The sequence below is a fragment of the Ambystoma mexicanum genome, chromosome 3q, assembly GCF_040938575.1.
Source record: "Ambystoma mexicanum isolate Mex_15411 chromosome 3q, UKY_AmexF1_1, whole genome shotgun sequence".
NCBI lineage: Eukaryota > Metazoa > Chordata > Amphibia > Caudata > Ambystomatidae > Ambystoma > Ambystoma mexicanum.
The window spans coordinates 1,253,985,389-1,254,010,679 of NC_090926.1; the positions used below are offsets into that span (position 1 = coordinate 1,253,985,389).

At 44.3% G+C, this 25,291-nt stretch overlaps 1 protein-coding gene across 10 annotated transcripts in view; it reads right to left on the bottom strand.

The window, feature by feature from the left end:
• Positions 1–9,501: 9,501 nt before the first annotated feature.
• The window catches only part of CARM1 (coactivator associated arginine methyltransferase 1), a 455,353-nt gene continuing 439,563 nt past the window's right edge, over positions 9,502–25,291 (bottom strand). For 2 of the 10 annotated variants that reach the window (XR_011259957.1, XR_011259958.1), the window contains exons 15-16: positions 14,499–14,661; positions 11,861–11,915 (exon numbers count right to left, since the gene is read on the bottom strand). Coding sequence is in view for 4 of the 10 variants with exons in the window: in XM_069604254.1 (XP_069460355.1) it covers positions 11,779–11,915; positions 15,248–15,316 (206 nt within the window). In the remaining 6 variants the exon portion in view is untranslated. Of the gene's footprint in view, positions 11,916–14,498; positions 14,662–15,246; positions 15,317–25,291 lie in introns of those variants that run through there. The other 8 variants (XR_011259956.1, XM_069604254.1, XM_069604257.1 and 5 more) reach the window with 8 other exon arrangements.

Consider the following 25,291-nt stretch of genomic DNA (forward strand, 5'->3'; position numbering starts at 1 on the left):
CTGCTCCATTATTGTATTCGACAGATGCCAGTTAACATTTTGGGAAGTGACTTAATGACAAAACTTAACAGGACGATTTTTTACAGACGAAGGGATAGTGTGTTCTACTTCTGGCATACATTATTTGAATGTAGGTGAATTCATATTGGCATTTACATGGCGAATAGCTCTCCGAGGTGTCCCATTGGAACCAGAGGTTTTCCTTTATGGGGTGAGCATTCTGTTAACATGGCTACCTGGCTTAGAAGGAAGACCGATGAGAATACATGAGTTTTTGTCAGGCCACAAATTCTGATGGATGAAGCAGGGGACAGAATCCCTCTAGAATTAGATGCAGCCATAGTACGAGGAGAAATGGCAATGCTTGAAGGAACAGATGACAAGGGTAGACCATGGAGAAGAGTAATTGCTATTGGGGTAAGGGTACAGATTGACGTCACTGATATGTTTAGGGATAACCCAACAGATGAAGTAGTGTTCTTTATGGGCATTGCATATTGGATCAGAATAGAGAAAAGTGAAACCCCACAGCGTATGGCGATAATACAGCAGCGCCCAGCATTTCTTGATGAGGACTTGGAGAAAGTGCCACGCACTTTATGGACTACGGGCCCTTATGATTTAGACCTACTGAAAGAAATTGGGGAGGTCAAGAAAGCTGAAACCAGGATCAATTTTGCTTTGAGAAAAACCGTACCCAATGTCTCGAGAGGCGGATGAGGGTATTTTTAAGACCATCGCAGCATTGATGGAACAAGGGATTCTGGTACAGCCAGAATCATCGTGCAATACCACAGTGTATCCCATTAAGAAATCAAAGGGAGGGTCGTGGAGATGTATACAAGATATGAGACCAATTAATCAGATTGTAGATGCAGAATTTCCTTTAGTTCTGAACCCAGCCACGATACCTTTGCAGTATCCCAGTAGAAGTGCAATATTTCAGTGATTGATTTGAAAAATGGTTTTTACTCAATCCCGTTGCACAAGGATTTACAAGATTTGACCTCTTGTTCCTCCAGACTCATCTAAAACGTACTAGGTTGCCCAAAGGCTACTGCCAGTCTACATCAATCTTTAATAGGGTCCTTCAGATGGACCTAAGCAACATTGATTTTAAAAGCACAGTAATACAATACATAGATATTTTCATCTGTAGTACAACAGAAGATGTGTAGACAAGACTATTTAGTGAATGACTATTCTAGCAGACAAGGGATACAAAGTAGGTTAATGTTAAAGGATATTTGTACCGCGCACCTTCACCACTGGAGTGGTCACCTGGCGCTCTGGCGGCTCTGAAAAAAGGGAAGGGCGGGGATGAGTTAGTGGGAGCAAAGTGGAAAAGTGCAAGAGAGCAGTGATGTGCTGTTGGCAGCCTCAGCCCGGGCTAGAGCAGAGTATTCCATGTAAGTGTGGCGCATGCCAACATTCACATTTCTATCTAGGTGTGACGCGGGCTAGAGTTGAGCACTCCATCAAGTTCATCTAAGTGTGGCACATGCCAACATTAACATTTCTATCTGGGTGCGAGGCGACTATAGTGGAGTATTCCATCTAAGTGTGGCACATGCTTACGTTCAAATTTCTATCTGGGTGCAACACAGGCTAAAGTTGAGCATTCGATCTAAGCCCATCTAAGTGTGGCGCATGTTAGCATTCACATTTCTATCTAGGTGCGACGCGGGCTAAAGTTGAGCATTCCATCAAGTCCATCTAAGTGTGGCACATGCTAACATTCACATTTCTATATAGGTGCGACCCCGGCCAGTCTTCACGGTTATCTCTAGGTGCGGCACTAGTCAACGTGGGCAAGTAAATAAGTGTTATGCAGTGCAACATTTGCAGTGCAGCCATGAATAGACTTGGGCTGGCACAAATCTCTGAGTATGCATGGTATAAGTCTATGGCAGTCTACGTTACTGAGATCAGGAAGAGTGGCAGGGGCTTTCTGGAGTAGAGTGATTGCTCTACACCCCACCCATGCCACACTTAGTTTTGTTGGTGTCTGTTGGCTTCAATAGGCTTCCCCTTCGGACACCTGCAGACACGTCTTGGAGCAGACAATGTAGGAGCCGTCCTTTGTCTTGGGGCTGCCCTAGGAAGGTGGGTTATGAACAGGGAACCAGCCAATCGGGAGGGGGGGTAGGTCGGGAAAAGGCACGTCAAGCAAGGATGGCTATCGGGGGAAGGGGGGCAGCCAAAAGGCCGAGAGGTTGCCCCCAGGGCCCAGGAGTGTCCTGGGGGAATGCACTCACCTGCACCTCGGGATCTACACGAGATAAGCAGGGTGCAGTGCGGCCACTAGGCCAAACAAGGAGTTAAACTCTGCCAATCAGGGAACGGGGTGAGGCGGGACGCGGGAAAAGGCATGGCAGGCAAGGATGCGATCGGGGGGTAGATGGGCAGCCAAAAGGCCGAGATGTTGCCCCCCAGGGCCCAGGAGGGTCCTGGGGGGAATGCACTCACCTGCACCTCAGGATTTACACGAGGTAAGCCAAGTAGACAAAAGTTGGTGCTGTACATAAGCCAGTTGATCTCACATGAGGGAAAGAGGGTAACACCTGAAGAGCCGAGGAGATTTCTGAAAACTAAAACCACACACGGTAAAGCAGATGCAGCAGTTTCTAGGGCTAGGTAATTATGTAAGAGCCTGAATGTTTGACTATAGTCAATACACGAAACCTCTTGTTCAGGCTTTGAAGAAAGTACAGGTAGACAGGATGAAAATAGAATGGACTGAGGAATTGGAAGATGGATTTGAAGAGTTGAAGAAAGCAATTTGCACAGCCCCCGTTTTAGGCATTCCCAATTATGCATTTTCTTGTTTTCACACATGAATGGCACAGTTATGACTGCAATGCTTACACAGAGAACTACAATAGGGTATAAACCCCTGGCATATATAGTGGGATTTTAGACCTAGTTATGAAAGGACACTTTCCTTGTGAATAATCGTTGGCAGCCGCTGCGTTCGCAATTGAGAAATCTGAGAAGTATCGTAATGGGTTGTTCTATGACTCTTTGTGGAACATGCTTTGTTTGCCATTTTGGAGAAACCCAAAAGGCACTAACATCCGAGAGAGCTTCTGCCTATGAAGTAATCTCAAACCCTTCGATCAAAATTGTCAGATGTAAAATAGTGAATCCTGCCACATTTCTACCTGAAGGCTAGCATGTGCATGACTGGCAAATTATAAAGAGTTCTAGGACAACACAACGCGCATTGAGAACGCATTGGCAGGAGGGGCTATTCTCTTTATAGACGGTTCTTCGAAAATTGACCAAACTAGCGGAGAGAGGCTTTCGGGCACAGATAGAGCAAATGGCGAGTTTGAAGTTGTAGCAAGTGCAAGACTACGTCTCACTTTTCAGTGGCAAGCAGCAGAATTGGTAGCGCTAGAGAATCATGAAGACCAGGAAGTGACAGTGTACAGTGACTCCGCCTATGTGACATCAACCATACACGCAGACTGGCGCATTGGAAAAGGAAGGCCTACCTCCGGGTATGAAGCCGCAGACGTAGAGCCAAGAACGTTGCATATTCAGACATTTCAAGTTTCGATACTCCAGATGTTAAAGAAAAACCAGTCATGATTATGATGTGAATTAAAGATTAAATCATTTGCCCAGAACCCAATTAATGGGAATTCAAGGAAGCACACCACAGGAAGAGCAGGAATTCTGGAAAAGAAGGGGGTGTTCTTTATCCCCCACTGAAGCATTGTGGCGACAAGACAGCACTGGAAAGCCAGTGATGCCAGTAGCACTACTGAAGGTAGCGCTTGAACAGCTGCACTACCCCGCGCATGTAACGTGGGAAAGTCTTGCTGCAACAATTGCAGAAGATTGGTTTATACCAAATTTGTTGAAGCGCGTTGCATTTTATGCAGTGAATTGCATCCTATGTCAAAGGTTTACTGCTGGGCATACACTGCGAACTATTAGAGGAGTAATTCCTCGACCGAACGGTCCTTTTCAGCATTTACTAGCATTTTCTCTTGACATGCTGCAAGTATGTAGTGGATATAGATATGTGATAGTGGTGGTGTGTCCCTTCTCAAGGTGGATTGAAGCAGGTCCGTGTACACACCCCGATGCCACTTACGCAGCAAAGTATCTAGCACGAGAAGTCTTTCGGAGATGGGGTGTGTGTGAGGTGCCGAGATCCGATAATGGGCCACATTTTGTCAATGAAGTATTTTACCAAATAAGTTTGCTATTGAATATTAAACAAATGTTTTCTTCTGCTCATCACCCGCAAGCGAACGGGATATGTGAAAGACTCATTGGCCTCCTTAAAGAGGATTGCAAAGCTTAAGTTAACATTAAAGGGATGGCTATATTGCCTGCCCTTAGAGCTATATGCCTTAAGGAATCAGCCTGGCTCAGATGACCACCTCACACCCCATGAGCTAGTGACAGGATGGTAAATAAGAATTCCTTTAACTCCTCCATCGAGGAGTAGAAGTAATGCCCAGAATACTGCAGGTTAGGAAAGGAGTTGTGTGTACTTCACATGTATGACCGTGAGTATCCGTAATTTCAGATCAACTCAAGCGTCGAGGGTTTGGGGGTGTCAGTCTCAGAATACAGATAGCCATTCAGCAACTGAACTGATCTAACTTCCATCAGTTAGAAAGTTATTTGTTGGTGACTATCCTAATCAAGAACTTTACCAGGAAGTGGCATGAGCCATGCTTTAATGGTCCTTACATCATGGAGAATATCACTCCTTCAGCAGTAAATGTCCAAGGCAGACTAGCGCGGATTAATTTCAATGACGTCAAACTCTACACCAGTGAGACTGTCACCCATAACGATCGATCCAGAAGCAAGACAAGAAGAAGAATTTCAGCGTGTGCAGACTCGATTGATGATTAAGGACGATAAAGTTCCAGATAAATAAATGCAGATTTGCATTTGGACTGACTCCACGGGGACACTCATAGATATTATAGCAGGAGTGTAGATCCTTGCCAGGAGTTGCAGAAATCCTTTACAAAGAACTTTAGAGAAATGTTGACGCATTGTAATTATGCCTAAACGACAGCATTTGATTAAGAAATGGAAGCGTGAGCAGTAGCCCTATTCATTTTTTACTGAGTGTTTATTTGGTTAGCCCCATGGTCCTGACCATCGGAGATGCCCATAGACTTCTACTTGCCGTCTTCATCTTTATTCTCCAAGCTTATCCCACTCGTTAGACATGTGGACATTCGTACTTTCTTACATGATCCTAAAAATGGCCCTGTGATTAGGAGGCTGCGTGTAGAGATAGAAGAAATAATACAACTACCAGACTTACCGTAATCACCTGATTTAAAAGTGTTTTTCCTTCCTTAAATGCGTACAGCAAATATGAGGAATACTTAGAAAGGTACCATTTTAGAAAATGAGCCAGTTCAAGATATTCCGGAGTCAGCTTAAGCAGTGATGTTTGATATGTTGGTTCATAATGTGGGTTCACGATCGTGCTTTGCGTTTTTATTTCTCACGATTCACCGGTTTTACAATTTTTCTGGTTCAAGCAAAGCAGAAGTCCCTTTGATTCTCCCCACTCCAGGAACTACTGTTGATGCACCAATTAAAAAGAGGAAAGACCTTTTGTGTCATCACCTCATAGCAAGGTAGCTTTAGAGTTGTTTAGATGGGTTTCAGATAAATTAGAGGGAGTTTCAGGAGGACTGCAAAGGAAGACAATGGGGATAAATAATTATTTGGACTGGAAAGTACATTTGGGTCATAACATGTGGTACCAGCACATGAGACAGGAGATTGAACATCCAAGGAGGGGTGCTCCGTTTGTGCTCTCATGCCTTATGCCATGAGTGCTACCTGAACTTTCATTGCCAGAGAAATTCCAGAGTAGGATACCAGATGCCTTGTACACATTGTTGCATGTATGACTTTAGGACAGTTCCAAGGAAATTGGGCCACTTTGTTTTGAGATCGAAATGGTAATTTCAGTTTCAAGATGATTATATAAAGACTACACAGATGGAAAGGGAGCCTACGTCGAAAAGCAAGATGCTCACGTATCCTAGGGCAGGACAAGATTAAGTGGTCGTAAAGGAATTGAGGAAGATGGACTTTCCGGATAAAATGGACACCTTGGGCACCTGGATGTTGCGAATGGTCTCAGATGTTAGTCAATGGACGAGTGAAAACCAAGAAGGGATGGGATTAAGGGCTGATGTCCTGTGCAGCTCACTTGTTAAAATCAGACTACGTGCGAGAAGTACAAAAAGGGAATGATTAATGTTTAAAGTCATGGGCTGAACACAAGAAGCTGCTGACGGGAGTAGAAGATGAATCCGGTCCACCGATTGTGATCCCACTGACAAATGCGACAATGTGCTTCCAGAGAGAAAGAAAGAAGCACATGGCAACTTAAGTAGGTTACAAGATAACAGTTGATGTTTCCAAAATCGGAGCAGGAACGGCTGTCTTGATGCATCGATACTGGGCCTGTGGACCCAGAGCTTACATGAAACTGCCCAAGGATTGGGGAGGAATGTGTTCCTTAGTGATTTATGTTCCAGCATTAGTGATTCCTCAAAGCCACCAAAACATTGGTGAATTTCCAAAAGCTGACACCCATCTAAGGAAGAGAAGATCACTCTAGTTTCTAAATCGAACAAGGAGAGAGAACTACTTTTCAGCTAAATCAATAGAAGCCTTTGATGCTATTCCGTATGAGCATAGACTGTTCAGCAAAACTGCTGAAATCTTTATGGTTATCTTCATGCCTGGGACCCACACGATGGCCAATGTCAAATGGTTACAGATTACCAGATGGGAGCTTCTGCAAACGATCAATACCACTAAGGGATTCAATGCCATCAGAGAAGAATTGAGAGCCATAAGGTTGATTCTCCAGAACAAATTTGTCCTTAACATGAGGAGTTTGCGCCAAAACCGGGCCATCATGTTGCACATTCCCACCTTCTCATGGCAACAAGAATGGGACTTTGACCAAGGCCATAGCGTTGCAGATGAACTTGCATAAAAAAATGGAAGATGAGGTAGAAGACATTGCAGGCAACAGTTGGTTTGCACCCATCTTCTCATGGATTCAACACTGGATGGCAAGTATCTTCAAGTTTCTTATAGCAATCTTGGGCTGATCATGTTTGGATTCTGTATGATAAGGATAATTGCACAATGTAAGAAGGCAACGTAGAAGGCAGTAGGAATGAAGATCATGATCGATGTTGAATCAGTAGTCAGACCCACAGAGTTGACAGATGATGAAATCAAGGAATACATAAAGGCCAGTATCATAGCACCAGAGGGAACGAAGTTCCTGCATCCAAGAAACCGCAAAAAGTATGTGGGACGATGGGTCCATTGTAATCCGAATGGCCAGTGCAGCTACATGCCCTGGAGTATTGATGAACATGTAAAATCAGCAGGATCCTTGAAAGGCGTAGTGAAGATCTGGACCCCAAAAAAACACTTCAAGAGAGGATGTGTAAATGAGGAGACCGGCGAAGGTGTGGTTGATGAATCAACCAGAGGGTGGTGAGTGTAGAGGAGGAATGAAATGCCTCTACAGTTAGTCCAGCCCCTCTGCTACCTGTGTGCTGGAAACCAGAGGTCGTGCCAAGTTTGATACCAGTAACTGACTATTCAGAGGAAAGTCTTTGAAACAAGGTATCGATTAAGAAGACCTTATATGATGTACCCTCTAAGAGATGACGATCTGAGGGAAGCAGTCCCTGAAGGAATATTCAAATGAGAAAGAGACTGGTGACATCACAAGAAGTAAGCGTGACGCACTGAAAAGAATGGTCGAAGGAGAAGACAGACTAAAGAAACTGATGTCGAAATAAAGAATAGAGTAAGCTTTCATATGCGGAATGAAGACTGCACGTGTGAAGAACACTGCAGAAAACACAAGTCGTTTTACAATTGTATATAGAATTCTGGACATCTGCGATCACTATCTCATTAAGTTCAACCCGTGGAGAAAGAAGGATTGATAGCTGTGCGTGTGTCGCAGCAAATAAGCTAGAATTCGAAGCAAGACCAAAAAAGGCCATCTGGCATGGTGCCAAGAATTGGTCATCAGTCCTTGAACAGTGAACGTGAGAAGGCGAGGTATCCCTTGTTAAGTTGCAAAGAAGGAACATCATGGGTGCCAAGTTTCTTCATTTAAGACAATTAAATGCTATAATAACGGGCCGATTAACGGTCTCCAGTCACGTGAGCTGAGGATGAAAATAGACTGAGCGCATGGTGCACCAGACTGAAGATAGCTTATGCTCACACTCCCTCCTTATATTCCCAGGAGCAAGAAGCAATTACAAGGTTGAATTCAAAGACAGTTTCATGGCAGAAGGCATGAGCGATGAGAGAAATAGGGCTAATTGGGTGGGGAGACATGGAGAAGCCCACCACTGGCACCTGGGCTACCAGTTTACATGCTGCTAGTGAATCGAATGTTCCAGGTTACAAGTGTGCCAACCAATTGTAGAAGTTAGTATAATGAAGGGTCTTATAGTTGAAAGCCAACAATATGTTGTGTATTTTATAGCTAATGAAGAGGACTTGCACTAGGGGTGGGCACACGTTGCCCATCTGACAGAAACCCAATCACAATCCGTCTGTATATAGAAAGTATACTTGTATGTTCCCCTTGAACCAACCACAATCTCCTCCAGGATTTCTTAAGTTGCCACATAGTATGACGTCACGTATGACAACATTTTGCTATTAAAGTGTTTTTTATGAAATGCTTCGAGAACTCTCTGCGACGTCCCTTGAGGTCCGTTCAACTCCCCGTTTTCGATAATTGATAATAAAACAGTCGGATTAAGACTTTTTGCCAACTTCATGAGTCAATCTTATTTTGTGTCAGTTATTCTGCATTCCATCCATCGTACAACGTGTTACCTAATTTAAGGACCCCCTGGGTTCACTGGACTCGTTGAACAAGTTGCAAATCTGTTGAGTGGCTGACCTTTCAGGTCATACTGTAACTAGCCTCAAAGCTTTTACGAATCTGAGCAACACCCAAATACCAAATACAACAGTTAGTGTGTCACATTATCTGCACATTTTTCATACAGTCTGTGTTGGAGAGGGTGCCAGGCCCATCCCTTCTCAGGGACACCAACCCATTAGTATGGAGGAAAAGATGTGTCTGGATTGGGAAGGGGCAGCAGGGGGTGAGGACAGACATTAGGAGTACAAGTGATACATGCGCACATGTACCAAGGCTTACCACTGGATACCTTTCTGATTTTGGAAGGGAAACATACGTCCCCTAAACAAACATGTATAACTATTGAAAATTGTGTCAAACCTGTAGTCTGGGCTATTTCAAAGAAAGAATACGTAGAGGAAACTATATACAGTGCAAAGAAATATTTGCCATGAATCTACAGGCTACAAAAAGCTCAAAGAGAAAATAAATTAAAATGTAATGATATGGTGTTATTCCTTTAAGGCAGACATTTAGGAGCAGTGAGCATGCAATGAAAGAAAACAAGATTTTCAAAAACCCTCCCAACTTTATTGAATACTACCAGCAAACAAAAAAAAGTAGCTCAATCGTCGTCACTAAAGTTCCATTCTGTGCGTCAGCAGCAGACGTCCACTTTTTTATGTTGCATGGGCCAGTCTGGGATTCATTGTCCATTTATACTGAACCCTTTGATCTGGGCCAGGTGAGCGCAAGCACTTTAAGAAATCCAATTGCCAACATTGCACAGCTCGATATTCTGGTTTCCAAGATGGCTGGGAAAGGAGGGCATAGCAAAACACATCCACTGTTGTGCATCTTATATTGAAGTAAAAGGAGGTGAGAAGGATGCAGGTAATCCATGTCAGACCTTGGGCACATACAAGGAGCACACATTCCCACTGTCAAAAGACTGGCAGATAACATTCTTGACAGGGCGCTGCTTCGGTATCAGGCTACCACTAATCTAGCAGAATCTCAATTTATAACAATCTTTGACACCAGCTGCCCACTTACCACCCCTGTTGCCAGCTCTAATAAATAACCTTAACGCTGCGAACAGTGGGACACAAAAGTCTCCATTAATTGAGAGGTAACTGTGTCCATGAACTGCTGGGTTTGATTTTAGACATCAAACCTGCTTGCACGCCATCAATTTTCTAAAGTAGGAAACCTGAAGAGGCTTTAACCATCACAATTTTGAGCAACATTGCACCAAGCAGCACTGGTGCCTAGGTACGATGTCCTTTTATCGCAGGATGTTTACTTGCAGGGGTTTTACCACCATTTCTTTTACGAAAAAACAGCACATTTTTAGGGGGCTAGGGGTTTGACAAATATATGTTTGGGGTGTGGGTGTTTTGAGAATAGCAAACATTTTTAAAGGGGATGGGGCAGGGGGGGCACCCTCCCAAAAAGAAAGACAATTTGATGAGTGTTTTGCATAACAAAATCTGCAGTAAAAAACCCCAGTGAAAAACCATCCCGCTATGAAATGACATGGAACCCTGGTGCCCTATGGCCAGTAGGAACTGTTATACATGCAGGTGACAGAAGATGCTCAGCTTCAGTGAACCTTAAAACAGACCCGCTTCCACTTGCAGGCTGTGCCTACAATGCACCAGAAGGATTTCAGAATCTGCCCCTTTCAATATTTCGAAGTGAGCAGGTCAGCGGTTACTAATTGAAGAAACCACATTTGCCCAATTCAAAGGATGCATTTCAGTGTATATGGTCACCCCCTCTACATCTACTCGCCATCTTGGCGAGGGAACCACAATCATTTTAAATAAAACTTTAAAACGGGACATATCTTTCTTTTACTGGCCACCGAGTACACAGACTACCCAGATGTGAGATGTGGGCAATATCCCAGTGAGATCAAACTGACAGTGAGCAAAAGACGAATAGCCGACTTACACTCTTCCCTGGCATAAAGGAGTAACAGGAGGGGACGGATATTGTTTCGGGAAACCTCCCTATCACCCTGGAGAAGGATCACCTCAAGGCAGCAGGCAACAGGCCGACTCAAAGTATGCACAAACTAAAACCAACATTGCCATTTTCAAAAGTGATATGGGTTTTGCAGTCACCACACGACCCATTACTGTAGCCGGCATAAGAAAACATTTCATTTTGTAACTTCAGTAGAGTTGGGGGGACTATTAAGAGTGCTGAAGGTGGGGGAGGGGGTATGTGTTCAGGGCCAAAGTTCTTCAAAGAGCTGAATCAAAGTTGATAGCAGCAACAAAAAGGGGGTGGGGGGGCTGACACTGCCTCCTTCAGGGTTCCTCCCTTTAAACTCCACAAAATAAAAAAACACTAGCTATGCTACCATTGTCACACATTCATCCCATGCAGCCTGTACCCCAGCAGGCCTGCTCTGCAGGGCCTGTCCAACAGAACTATGGAAGATGCTCAACTCGTATGACACAAGGACTACATGATTTTTGTCTTACAACCGGCCCAATAAAAAATAAAAAAAAGCTAGCAGTTTGTTAACTCAACAGCTGAGAAAAATCGAGGTTTCTGCAGTTCATGTCTTCCATAAAAAAAAATTGTACAAGTCCAAATATCAAAGAAAGAAGAGTTGCCCAGGGGGGGCTTGTTCTGTACAATGGTTAAAATGTCCATTCACACGCACAGGGCAGGGGCAAAGGGTTGGGGACTGTTTGAGGTTGGCTTTTGGGAAAATTGAGACTATCACGCAGTTCACAGAATGGTGCGAGGGTAACTGGGGTCCGGGGCATCTTCATTTGGTTTCCCTGGTGCTGTCAGTTCAGAGGTCAGATGTGTGCAAGGTCCTTTTAGCTGCCATAGTGCATCGTGTTGGTGGTGATGGACATTGGTGATGCCATAGAGATCGCGGGTCCGCCCATTGTGAACTGGCTGTTGACGGGGTAGTGGGTGCTTGAATTGCCTCCGCCCTGGCCACCAGCAGATCCTGGGGAGAAACAAAATATTGAGTACAAGCTAGCAAAGGAGAAAGGAAGGAGTACAGGTGGGGTACAAGAAAATACAACTTCTACAGCAGAATTAGATTAACCCCTTAACTGCCGGGCTATTAGGCAGGTCTATGCAACTAGGACAAGCATACTCGTTCTTAGCACTTAAGAGGTTATGGTTCCATGCAGTCCCCAATCCTTCATACATACATAAGCATTTGCCAATCAATGCTGGTGGAAGGCCAACACCCTCTGGAAGGGAGGACTAGTGGATATTTACCCTGGTTTTAAACATGGGATTAATGTTTTCACTCTCTACAAAATAAAATCTGCCTGGGTCCAGTACTAGACAGCCAACAGAGGAGCTCTTAGCAGGCCATCTGCTTGAAGTGGAAGGACGCAGGGGTTTTAGGGAAATGTTGGTGTTTGAGATGCAACCAACAAAACAGAGGAAGTAGCATACAAATGGAAATCTTTTTTAGGGGTAGTTGGTGGTATCAAGTGGTGGGAAACTTGATAGGCAATGGACACGCTACAGCTGAAAGAGGGGGTGGGGAAGCAAAGAGTCCATGTGAATATAGAGGCAGGGCGAGAGCCTTGCAGGTGACCTGGGAAATGAGGAATGGAAGTTGAACTCCTGGGATAGAGAGGAAATTGACAACCCTCCTAGCGTGGAAAGACAGGTAAAAGGATACCCAGGTTGGTTCAGTCAAAATATTGGCAAGTGGAGACCGATATGGTCAAGCAGAGATTGTGAAGTGTTCCACAGAGCCTCCAATTGCTGATGTTCCATGGAACCAACTGCGTGGGACATGGGGGCACATGTGAATGGATACAATAGACTAAAATCTAAGATGAAACACCAACCACAAGGGTGGATGTCTTCCGTACCAGCCGCACAGGTCGGTAAATTCCAAGAAGGTCTGAAAGCAAACATCCACTTTAGCTTTTGTAGGTGTTAAAGCTTGAATGAGGCATTCCAGTGCAACACCTTGTCCCCTAAATAGGAATGTAAAGAAGCCACTCAAACAATGCAGCTAGTGTGGTCAAAGAGTGGGAGGTAACATTTCAAAACAAGAGACTAGAAATCACTTGGCAGAGGATGGACTCTGATAAGTCAAGCATACAAATTAGGGTTAATGGGAACTGAACGCTTCATACTCTGTAGCCTTGGTTCTGGGGTTAACTAACAGACGTTATCCATGAGGGAAGACGATGGCAAAGTGCTAATGTATCTAGGGTTTCTTGGTCAGTATGCATCCAGATGCTGTCCCTTCCCCATCCAGCGATTACTGCAGCTAGAGTTTTGCAATAAGTGCCTATAGCTGGCAGGGAGATTATGCTCTGAGGAGTGCACAGTGTTTCTGGTCCACTCGCACAAAGCAAATGCAACACATCTCCTGCATAAAATGCAACACTGAAAGGTTTAAAATCAAATCCTAGCCACTGCCATAACACCTTGCAATCAGTCAGTGTTGCGCGAGTCAGTACGCAGGGTCAGGTATACCCACACATGTGCCCAGAGCTTTGTGCTCACTGGCGCCAACATAAAAGGTCTAGAGTTGCAAATGTGCTCATGCATAAGCGATGTGACTTAACATTAGGGTCTGGATTCAGGTTGGACCAGTTATTTGGTTATTGTTTTTCTGCTTTTGTAATGGAAAAAGACTGAAAAACAATAGTTTTGGTGTATTAGCAAGATCATTGTCAATGTTGAAGATGTATTTAAAAACGTCCATCGCTTCCTGATTTTATTTTAATATTTATAACACGCATACCCCATGGGGTCTGAGCATAGACTGTATCTGGGCGCAGATGTTAACTAACAACTAGTCAGACTTCACTGGGCTATAGCTCAATACTTTTATTAGTTGGTAAGAACAAGTTACATTGGCTCCAGAGTTCTGCGAGATGCAGAGCATGGCACCAAAAAGAACCAGTAGCAAACCGATTCACTCTGCACAGCAACGCAGGTTGAAACAGATGCCTCCTGTCCCTGAAGCTACATATATATCAATGAGGCTTCCTAGGAGGACGGCATAGCCGTTTATGGGAACAAGCAGCAAGGCACGGAATCTCCTCAGAGCTCACAAACACCCACCCGCAGGCTCTCCATTAAGCCAATATATTCGCCTGTCGCTATTCTCCAGTGCTCTGAATGAAGCCGATCAATGTTCGCTGGTCATTGTTTACTACTTGTATGGTTAGCTACATAAGTTTCAACAATGCACCGACGTTCCCAACTCCGCTAACCTTGACCACCATGCTCGATTTTACAAATGTATGCCTAGATGTCTGTCAATATACACTTTAAAAGTACACATGGTTTATGAATAAGCAAAGGTACATTTCCCAACCACAGAGTTCAATACTGTGGGACATGATAGGAAGAGGGTGCAGTGACTTTGTAGTCTGGTACAGCAGGTTCCCAGGTGGATTTTTAGATTACAGGCCCACAAGGCGAGTCATCAGTGGCTTTTTTAATTCATGTTGTCCGATGCAGGTCAAGGCTCAATTAACCATTACCAGAAAAAGTGGTGCCTTCCTAGTGAGGAGAACCCAAAAGCACTGGTGCCACTCACCCCTGCAATGACAGTCCTCAGCAGGCCCGGCGCAATCCCTGCACCCCCCCGGACTGCCCTCGGCACGACATTCAAAGGGGCTGATAGAGACTCTGTAGTAAGGATTCAGGGCAGCCCTCGGCCTGGATCCCACAAGCCGCACCGTCACCTCCTCCGTGACGAGCTGCAGGCGAGAGGCGCATTGTGTTAAAACTTAAACCCTCCCACGTCCCAGAAGTTCGACGCATCGAAGGATTATGCAGCAGTCACACTCATGTACTGAAACTGCAGGTGCCATCACGTTTGTCCCAGAATACCAGAGGCAACTTATTCTTAACATTTGCATAGAGAATATTATGAAAACCCAACAGAGTCTGGCTAATGAGAATTTGTACACAATATCTGTATGGTCCAGACATTTCTTCATAGTAATACATGGGTTTTACATTGTGAATTTAGTGCTGGTGAAAAAGTTGACAAGACACAGGGAGGGGCACGGGCAGCATGAGCTTCCTCACACTGCCATTCCATCCCTGCTCTGTAAGACAGCCCAACTCCTATAGGGACAGGGGTGAGGAAAGTAAACAGGACGATACTTAAGCTGGTCTTTAATAATTCCCCCGCCCTCTTTTCCAGCCACTGGCCATCAATACAGATTTCGCAAAAGAGGCCATCCTTCCCCACACATTTCTGGCCCCATGCAGGTGGGGGAGCCCCTGCCCTCCCTTAGGCGGTGCGAGAGAGACGGGCCCCGCCCCTTTCCACATTACCTTGCACAATCCCCGTGCTCATAATCGATCCCATCCTGGAGTGGGTGTGGTTCACAATCCCTGTGTTTGCTGCAGAGAAAAGAGAAGAGCCAGGGGCAGGAAATAAAAATAAAAGTTAAGGCTAAAAAAAAAATAAGATTAAAAAATGTGGCTGTTGGTGGGAGCCGATTCAACCGATTCCACTTGCCAATAAAGAAAAAATACAAAAAACACTTCATGAAGTGAGCACTATCCCCGTACACAACCTCAATTTTTGATTTCGGGGCCACGTCTCTCCAGCAGTCACTCTCCCTCCCACTGCCTAAATCAGTATTTGATCTACTCCAACAACCTGTAAACCCAGGAGTCCAAAAATATAAAAGTACATCAGGAATTGCAAGGTGACCTAGAGGAGCCAATGCAGCATGGGAAAGTTACTCACCTGCTACAGTAGTTCAAGCATGGCTGTTGTCCATATTGTAACATCCAGCTGCCAGAGAAGGACCTCCGAGCACTTTAAACAAAACCTGTAAACATGTCCAATTCTTATCCTTCCACAAAAGGTATATCAAAGAGCAACCAACATTTTAATTCCTTGCTTTGGAAAGCACAAGCAGGATGCCACAAGATCTCGATTTTGGGTTTTATTATGCCACAGTAGATTCTGCCGAAACAGAACTATAGCCATAACGGAGAAACGTCATTCTATATGATAAGGGGGGGGTGCTTACACAGAGTCCAATTCTTTTAAAAGGCTGCAATGATCCCAGAGGAGTGGATACAAGAACAAGCCTTCCCATAACATGTTTGAGATGTACTTAAACTATTCCAAAAGACAGATTAAGATACACCATTGACCAAGTGGATGCATTGAAGACTTTTGCAAGCAAGTTTATTCTAGAGTGGCACAGGTGGCGTGAAGCCTTACTATTACTTGCTCTGATGCAATGTTTCTTTTGAATTCAGAGCTAAAACGTGCTATTTGCTTGAAGCATCTGGTTTTAGCCCAATTGAAGCTGTAAAACAGGCTCAATAAGTTGAACAGAAACTTAATGACAGGAAATTCAGACGTCAATTTAGATGGAGGGCCCAGATAAGATCCAAGACTGATGATCTCTCTGGAACCCAAGATTGACGAGTCAGCATGAATCTCGCAAAATGAAACATTATGTTGCTGTCTAAAAAGGAATATCACATGAATGAGCTCAAAATTGAACTACCATGGTGGTGACTACATGGCAAAACACTGTATTGGAAGTGTGAATAACACTGAATGCTATAGTTACTCAGACTTTATGCCATACAGTAGTGCCTCCGATTGCTCCAGGGTAGGAGCACAGTGCCTTACTGGAGGAATAACCAGACATTGAGCTTCTAGTCAATCCTTCCACACAAACCTTTCTCAGACCGTTTCACTTAAGAGAACACAGCCCCTCAAAAACTAAAAGTGCACTGTATTATACACACAGTCCCAACAAGTAAAGTCTTTCTACAACGACATTTACAGAGCAAACTCACATAGAAGGGTGCTACAATCCCATGAAATCACTGGTTAACAGCAGGAACACCAAGACAAAGACCTAATTTGTCTTTGGAATAAGATGTTTTACTTTTACAGCGAGCGTTAGCTTTTATAGTTTACCTGTATAAACAGATTCATTCTAGATTAAAAGCAAAAATCTGAAATAAAATAATGTAGATCAAGGACAAACCGGTAAATGTACTAGGCAACAGTATACTAAAGCAAACCAACAGATCAGTCTATTATACTATCAAAGAATCTTTATTGGAGGTTTAAAAGAGAACCTAGTGTTCAGTTTGTCAGTGTGAATAGAAAGGGTGATCAGGTAGCAGACTTGAAATCAGGTAAGCAGGATAAAGAAAATGCTATGCCACAGAATTATGTAGGCCTCCAAGGGCAACTACTGTGTTACCACATTAAGTAATGTAAGAGATGGAAATCAATTAGCAGAAGGAAAAAGGCATAATCTAAATAGATTAACTCCAACCAACCACATCTTGTGTTGAAGAAAATGACCCAATACTAATCTAGCATGTGAGAAGTCCGGTAGAAACCATTTTAAGCGGTGTACTTGTTGAATCCGCACTACTGCAGTGGGAATCCAGAACCAAAGGCCATTCATGCAAAAGCTGCAAGGGTTGTGACCAAACTAAGGACTATGGTATTCTCACACAAAGAAAACTAAACTACATTTTCCAAACCAACATCTGGGGTTAGGGCATATACTGTTCATTAAATGTCCTCTACATAGGCAATACTGAGAAAAATGGAACCAAATAATGATGAGCATTTAAGAGCAAGCTCTTTGCTTGTGGTGAAACAAGAAAAGCACTCCTAAACTGACATCACAAGCAATCTACAGGCCCAATATTGGATATCCCATTGTGACCAAATTGAAACCACCGACTAGCACCCAGGAGTGCAAGACAATAAAGAGCAAAAAGAAGCCAGGGACGGACACGCGGGAGCAGTATGAAATACCTGGAATCAAAATGGGAGACTATAAAGAAATTCCAAAACACAAAAAACACCAACAGGATAAAATTGTCCTCTGCAGTAATACCGCCCAATACGATAAAATGGGACATGGGACACTAATTGAGCAGAGAGAGACGGGTATCACTTTCACGAAGGCATTGTCATTTTGTAAATGTACAGTAGATTCATTGGGTTTCGGACCAAGAATGATGCAGGGTGGAGGGCGGCAGTGCATTCGTAGAAGAAAAAAAAAAAAGACCATAGGCCTGGTAAAGCTTCCCCAAATTACGAAAACCTAAATTCATGACATTTTGTACCTGCCTATAAACAAAAACCAACAGCAGGCCCCATAAACCAACAGGTACTACTGTGGTAACTGAGAAAACTAGAGAAGCAAAATCTAATAGCCCACTTGCAATGAGATTTTATGACCTTGCTGGTGAGAAGGGAATGTTTGAAACTTTTGACATTTAATACAAATAAAGTTTGTCTGCAGTAAATGGCAAATGCAAGTTTTACGGTGCATGGCCAGCCTTAGCTTGGCAGCATTGCGCCAAATGTAAAGTATATTTATGGTAACATGCACCATTTTATAAAAGGCAGTAAGGCAGTTAATATTTCTGTCAACATGAGGCTAGTGCATTTCTCTTAGGTTGAGTATATAAACTAAGGGACTCGCCCTGCAGGTTTAAAGAGATTTTCAATGCCTGTACTTGCATGGTTATCGAATCAAAAGTAGGATTTGTAGAAATAAAAAACAAAGTAAATAAACATTGTGATTTCATGGTGGTCTATTAAATAGAGAATCCGGATATTGACCTTTAATAGAAGAGTGGATAAGAAACCATACAGAAGAGCAGGGCATACGCCACCAAGAGCACACTAGAAGTGAGAATGTAAAAAAAACTTGAGACTTGACGCTCTACTGAAAAAAGAGGTCCATTATATGCAAGCAAAAATTATTTTAACAAAACAGTGAAATGGCCAAGTAGTCTGACAAAAAAAAAAAAAACACAGACTTAACCATACATTAAAAACAGCGATCCTAAATGTATAGCCATATGTACAACAGAGGCATTTACTAGCTGCCTCATTGTAGAACTTCACACCAATCCCAACTTTAAGAGTCTATGGCTTGTTTACATCTCGGATAGTCTAATTTCCAGTCACATATAGACATCCAGCTCAGCAGGTCATGAACACCACACAGACTTCAGTTAGGAGATGTGCTCTATACAAAAAAAAAGTGCATCTTGCTAGCAGCTGAAGTGCGTCCACGATACGTACATTCTAGAATTTAAGAAAGGTCTTGTTAAATGTGCTGCACTCAAGGTGTTCATTTCAGATTTTATTGTGGACAGTTCAGACTATTAAAATGTTGTCGTGGCTGTACACTAAATGCAGATGCTAGCCGGAAAATTGCAACCCATGAAGATAAATAGATTTAAAAAGGAAATCCACTAAAATCAGTATTTTAGTCCGTTTTTTCATTGTAATCAGATTTGAAGGTTTAATGAGAAATATTTGTAGAGCATGAATTTAACTATGAGGGGGTAAATCACTACCTCCAGCTAACCTTGGTAAATATTCTCAATCTTTTTACATGGGCATCCAGCATTTGTTAATTAATAATGCCCATCTTACAAACCTATTATACTCTGCCAGTCACCTCCTTGGTGGCCAAGGATAACCAGACCGTAGTACATAGGGAAAGTCAGTCTACGCAGAAAGAAGAAAGTTAAGACAAAAAGGTGCGCGAGAAGCGCGCACAGGAAAGGGATGTATACAACTAAAAGAAAACTTCAGCGCGAAGGCTGAAGACTTCAAGAAATAAGTATTTTCTCTATGCTTTAAAGAAAGTAGCAACAGTAAACAGGAAGTCACCCAAACACTGGAATTCAGATACTGTTTAAGTTCCAACAGTAGCGTCCTGGCACAAAAAGCATATTTTCTTCCTTTTGACCGATTCATCCCCATTTGATAACTGGTTTGGAATATAACAAAAGGTTTTGTATCTTTTCTAGGCTATGAGCCAACAGGTAAATGCAAGGAAAGACAGCTAACAGCAGAAGCCAATTTAAGTTTCTTTTGCTAATCTCTCCAAGATTTGATTTTTTTTTTTAATTATTCAAATATGTGAGTTAAAAAAATTCTGAACCCATTTACAAAAATCGGGAAGATTTAAGTTCAAAGGTCCACATGCGTGTATTTTAATGCGTGATGGGGCAACATTGAACACTAGGCATGATGTTTTTAAAATGTAAATGTCAGGTGACATCTAAAACCTCACAAAAGAATTCTACAAATATTGACAACTGTTGTATTGGTAATTCTTCAATATCAAATCAATGCTTCATTTGCTATAGATTATAATAGTTAAATTTGCTGATACAGCTGTAAAACAAAACAAATGTTTTACAAAAATGAAAATAGCTAAATAGTACACTGCTTCATTTTTCCAATTGTCTGTTTTTAGTCATTCTTCTCAAGGGTCTCGCTCTCCAGGTAAAAAAATGAAAGTCCTCAAATCCAAAACCCCAATGCTGGGGGTCTCTAAGGTAGTGAGGAATTAGCACAAGTGTGAGAATTCTCACTAACGCCTCTTTCTCGCTCTCCCTCTGCTCGCTCTCTCCCTCTGTTCGCTCGCTCTGGCCCGAACCACTTGACTGGGCACACCCTGGATGTTCTTACTACATCAGACATCCCCCTCTCACCACTCCCCTCCCCTCTCTTGGACGGGACACTTTATCTCCTCTCACCTGTCCCAGGTAAAGCCGACACCTGCGGCTGACTCGCACCGACACAGTCCTCTCCAATCTGCATCTCTATCCCTAACACTCTTGATCTCCTTGCCCCCCTCATGAGGATCTGTTTGAAGCCCACATCCAAGTGCAACTCTTGGTATGATTCCGACCTTGCCACCCTTAAACGCAAGTGTAGGGTGGCTCAGAGGAAGTGGAGTGCATCAGGCTCATCCTCAGACAAACTGGCCTGCCGCCTGCTTCAAAAGCATCTGTCCAAGACGAGAGCTTACATCCATGCCTGCGTCTCTGCGGCCTCTAACACAGCCAAACATTTCAAAGAGCTGGCCAATCCTGCTGCAGTCTCCACCTCTCCTGTTCCCTCCCAGGCCCTTTACAAGGCACTGGCTTCTCACTTCGCCACTAAAACTCGGGACATCCTGTCCTCTTTCGTCTCTTCCTCTACCACTCCTGGCCCCTCTGCGGCCAGCTCTCCTCATTTCTCTTTTCCGGTGTTCACTCCTGGCGATGTTTCTAAGCAAGTCCAATCTATGAAAGTCTCGTCCAAGCAAGTGCTCCTCCAGAACCATCAAGGACCACAGACAGCCTCGCTCCAGCCTTGGCCGATATCCGCAATCATTCTTTTGCACCTGGAACCTAACCTTCCCACCCTTAAGCACTCCTTTGTCCACCCCGTCCTTAAGCCCACTGCTGATCCTTCCTCTCTGGCAAACTACTGCCCAGCCTCTCTCCTTTCATGGGCAAACTCCCAGAAAAGCTGGCCATCTCCCGACTTACTCTCCATACTGAATCTGTTGGTTGTCTCCATGACTACCAGTCTGGCTTTAGAACAACCAGAAGCACGGAAACTGCTTTCCTGAGTACGTGCTCTCTAATCTCAACTAACCTTACTTTTGTCCTCATTCTCCTTGACCTATCCTCTGCTTTCGATACAGTCAACCACGCCATCCTGATCAATCGTCTGACAACCTAGGCATCACGCGTCAGGCCCTAGCCTGGTTGACCTTTCACCCACCCTGGGCCCTCGACCTGCACGGCAAAAAAACCTTGGGGACATCTTGGACTCCACCCTCTCCTCCTCTCCGACATATCTAACAAATCCCACTACCAGTTGCGCCTCCTCAGAGGTACTCTTTCCTTTTCTCACTTTCCCCTAGAAGCTCACTGTCTCCAGAGCCCTGGTTCTCACTAGGCTGGACTACTGCAACACTTTCTAAATCTGCCTGCCTCTACTCTTCACCCTTTGCAACTAATTCAAAACAGGACTGTGAGACTTGTCTTAGGCCTGAGGTCCAGGGATTGTGCATCTCCAGCCCTGAAATCTCTCCAGTGTCTCCCGGTGGCTGCAAGGATAAAGTTCAAGATACTCTGCATCGTCCACAAGGCTTTCTGGGGTCGGGGAACACACTACATCAAACTCTAAGCATCTTCGTTCTCGAGCTCTCCGCTCATCCACCTCAAACTCTGAGGGTCGGATTGGGTGGTAAATCGGTCTTTGGCTGGGGCCTCCCACTGGAACAGCTTCCGTCAAACTTGAGCAGGACCACCTAAGGATCCGGAAGCAACCCTTTTTGCTTCTGCTTTCCCTCCCCCCTGCTAATGCTGCTGTCTGCTGCACTAACTGGTTACCTGGCCACCCTCTGAACTCCCCTCCACCCGCACCCGCACCCCCACCCCCCGGCACTTCTCTCCCCCCCCCTCGCACCATTTGAATGACAAGGCCTAGTAAAATAGTTTGTTTTGTCCCCCCTGTCTACCCTTCCTTGTCTTGTTGCGTCTAGAATCACTTGTGTACAGGCGTATTATAAATTACTTATCATACATCATCCGACCAATGAAGCGAGTGTCAGTAGCCTTTTGTCACCTTTTATTCCCTCCCTATCAACGCTCTTTCCATGCTAACCTTCACCTCTCCATCTCCAACACCCTTGACCTCATTGCCCCGGTCATGAGATTCTGCATTAAGCCTGCCCCCAAGTGCAACAGTTGGTACGATTCTGACCTAGCCTAGCTGAAGAACAAGTGCAGAGTTGATATTCAAGCCCGTATCACAGGGGCCACCAACACCACGTACTTATAAAAATCTGCAAGGAACTTGCCAATTCCACTGCAGTCTACTTCTCCTCTTCCTTCCCAGGCCCTCTGCATGTCTTTGGCCTCCTATATCACAACCAAAACTCAGGCCATCCAGTCCTTACTTTCCTCCTCTCCCTGCCCCTCCTGCACTTAGGCATTCCTTGCCCCCTCTCTCCCCATCCCTCCTACTCTCCTCCTCCTCACCTGATGAGGTCAAAAACTGTTCACTCTATGAAAGTCTCCTCCAAACAGGTGCATACCTTCTCCTGTAGAACTATCAAGGACCATATAGCCACCTTCGCCCCCTCTCTGGCCGAGTTTTGCAATCACTCTTTTGCACTGGCTCCTTTCCATTACCTCTCAAGCACTCCCTTGTGCACCCCCTCCTAAAAAAAGCCATCTATAGACCCTTCCTGCCCAGCTAACTACTGCCCAATCTCCACTACCCCCTTCTTGGGCAAACTCTTGGAGAAATTGGTTGTTTCTCCCAACTAATCCATCACACTGAATCTGTTGGCTGTCTCCCCGACCACCAGTCTGGATTTAGACCGGCCAGAGGCATGGAAACTGCTCTCGTGAACACCCGTGAAGACTTGCTCTCAAACCTCGACTCCAACACTCCTCCTGTTCTCATCCTCTGTGATACTCTGGGCATCCCCGACCAGGCACTGGCTTGGCTGACCTTTCCTTTTGAATCAGCCTTCCTAGATTCAACTGGGCCCTTTTCTTTGTTCTACCTCAATCTCCACCTGCAGCGTCCCTCAGGGCTCAATCCTCTCGCTTTTTAACATTTACCCTGCCCCTCTTGCCCATTCGATCTCCACCTTCTTTTCTCACTTTGTGTTATGCGGATGACACTCAGCTCTTTTAAGCTTCCCTTCTCTGCTTCCTCTCCTTCCTCTTCACCTCTTCATTACCGAATGTCTAATTCAGGCATGGTCTGCTGCAAACGATTTGTCTTAACGTCCGTAAGACCAAGATCCTTCTCATTGTACTCCCCCCTCCCCGCCCACCTTCCCCCTGCTCTCTGGCCGCCCTTCTTGGACCCCTTCCCACTCTTGTGAGGCAAAAAAACCTGGTGTCATTTTTGACTTCTCCCTCTCCTTTCCTTCTCTCCTCATATCACTGGCCTTGCCCGGAAGGCCCACTTTCAGCTTCACCACCTCAGACATTCTCCCTTTCCTCACCGTCCCCCAGAAACTCAATGTCTCTAGAGCTCTGGCTCTCTCCAGACTGGACTACAGCAGCAGCCTCTTCCTTAATCTGCCTCTATACTCCACCTTAATCTTGTGGCGCCTGGAAACGCTTTCTGCTGTATAGGCGCCATGAAAATGCTAAATAGACATCTGGGTGGGAGTCATGAACCAGCCACCATTATTTTGTCTGGGCAATGTTTGTTAAAGTTAGGCTTTTTGTTTGTTTGCTTGCTTGTAGGGACAGAAGTTGGGCTTGAATTGGTTTCTGGATGGCAGACTTTGCTTGTTTTGAAGGACATCCTGACGAGCACTCTTCCTGATTTTATTTCCCTGTACAGTAGGGAAAAGAAACTTATGGGTTCCAAGAGATATTCAACTCAAAATGCCTCATTGCTCATCTCCTAATTCTGACGTGCCACATTGGTTAGCAGCTGTAGAAGCAGCAGTGATAAAAAGCTCAAGCCCCCGTTTGTGCTACATGGCCCATCTTGGCAGGACCCATGTGCGGCCAATGAGGGCAAGTGGTCTGGGGTGCCCATCCATCAATTTCTGCCTACTGCTGCAATGGCTGCTGGTGCAGGAAGTGGTGTGAGGAACAGTCTGTGTCGCTCTTTGACAGCTTCCGTGCACAGAAGCTATAGCATAATGTGCAGCCCATATCGTGGCTGAGCACAGTATGCGTTGTACATCTTCTTAACACATGGTGTTTACACAGCCCCACCGATTTGGTTGTCCTTTTCAGGTCGCTTTGTGCGTTGTCGGGACTCCACTTCATTCTACTTTGTACAATGCAGACTCAGCTCATATTATGCGTTACATGTAAGGCTTCCGGTATTATGTTATTTATTTTTCTGCCATTTCTGTCTGTATTTATCCATATTTATTTTTGTGCCTTTTATCCTGTATTTAGCCACATATTTTGTCATAAAAAGATAATTTGCAACTAGTATTTTTCTGCATTTATTCTAATAATGCATTTATTAAAGCACACATGCTGCCATATAGGAAAGAAATGCTAGCTCAATTTTTTCCACAACAAACGGTTGCTCCATTGACTGCTGCTGCCTTGAAATGTATGCCGTCAGCAATTTGAAGCACTTTAATTCTATTTGTATGCAACTTTTACACTCTCCATGCTGCCAATCTGCAATGTGATTGGTCTGCAATGTACGAGTGACAGAACCAGACAGACCAGTTTCAGTTTTTTTCTCCATTTTTATAAATACAGACAAAGCAGATTAATTTCTTCTTGTATTTGTGTAAACTATTTATTTACATGCTAGGCTCAGCTCTGACTGTAGCTCAATCTGTGTTAACTATGTCATGTTATCTTGCATTTGTATAGCACCTCCTTTATGGCTTCGAAGCGCTTTGCCGGTCAGAGAGACAACGTAGGTGTATGATAGAGCATTCAATAGTAGTAGGGAGAAGCCGGGTAGATAAGTTGGGGCGAGGGATAGATAAGATGCACAAGAAGGAAAAAGTAGGAGATGTGTACAATTGGACCGAATTTATCATGGACCTCAACTGT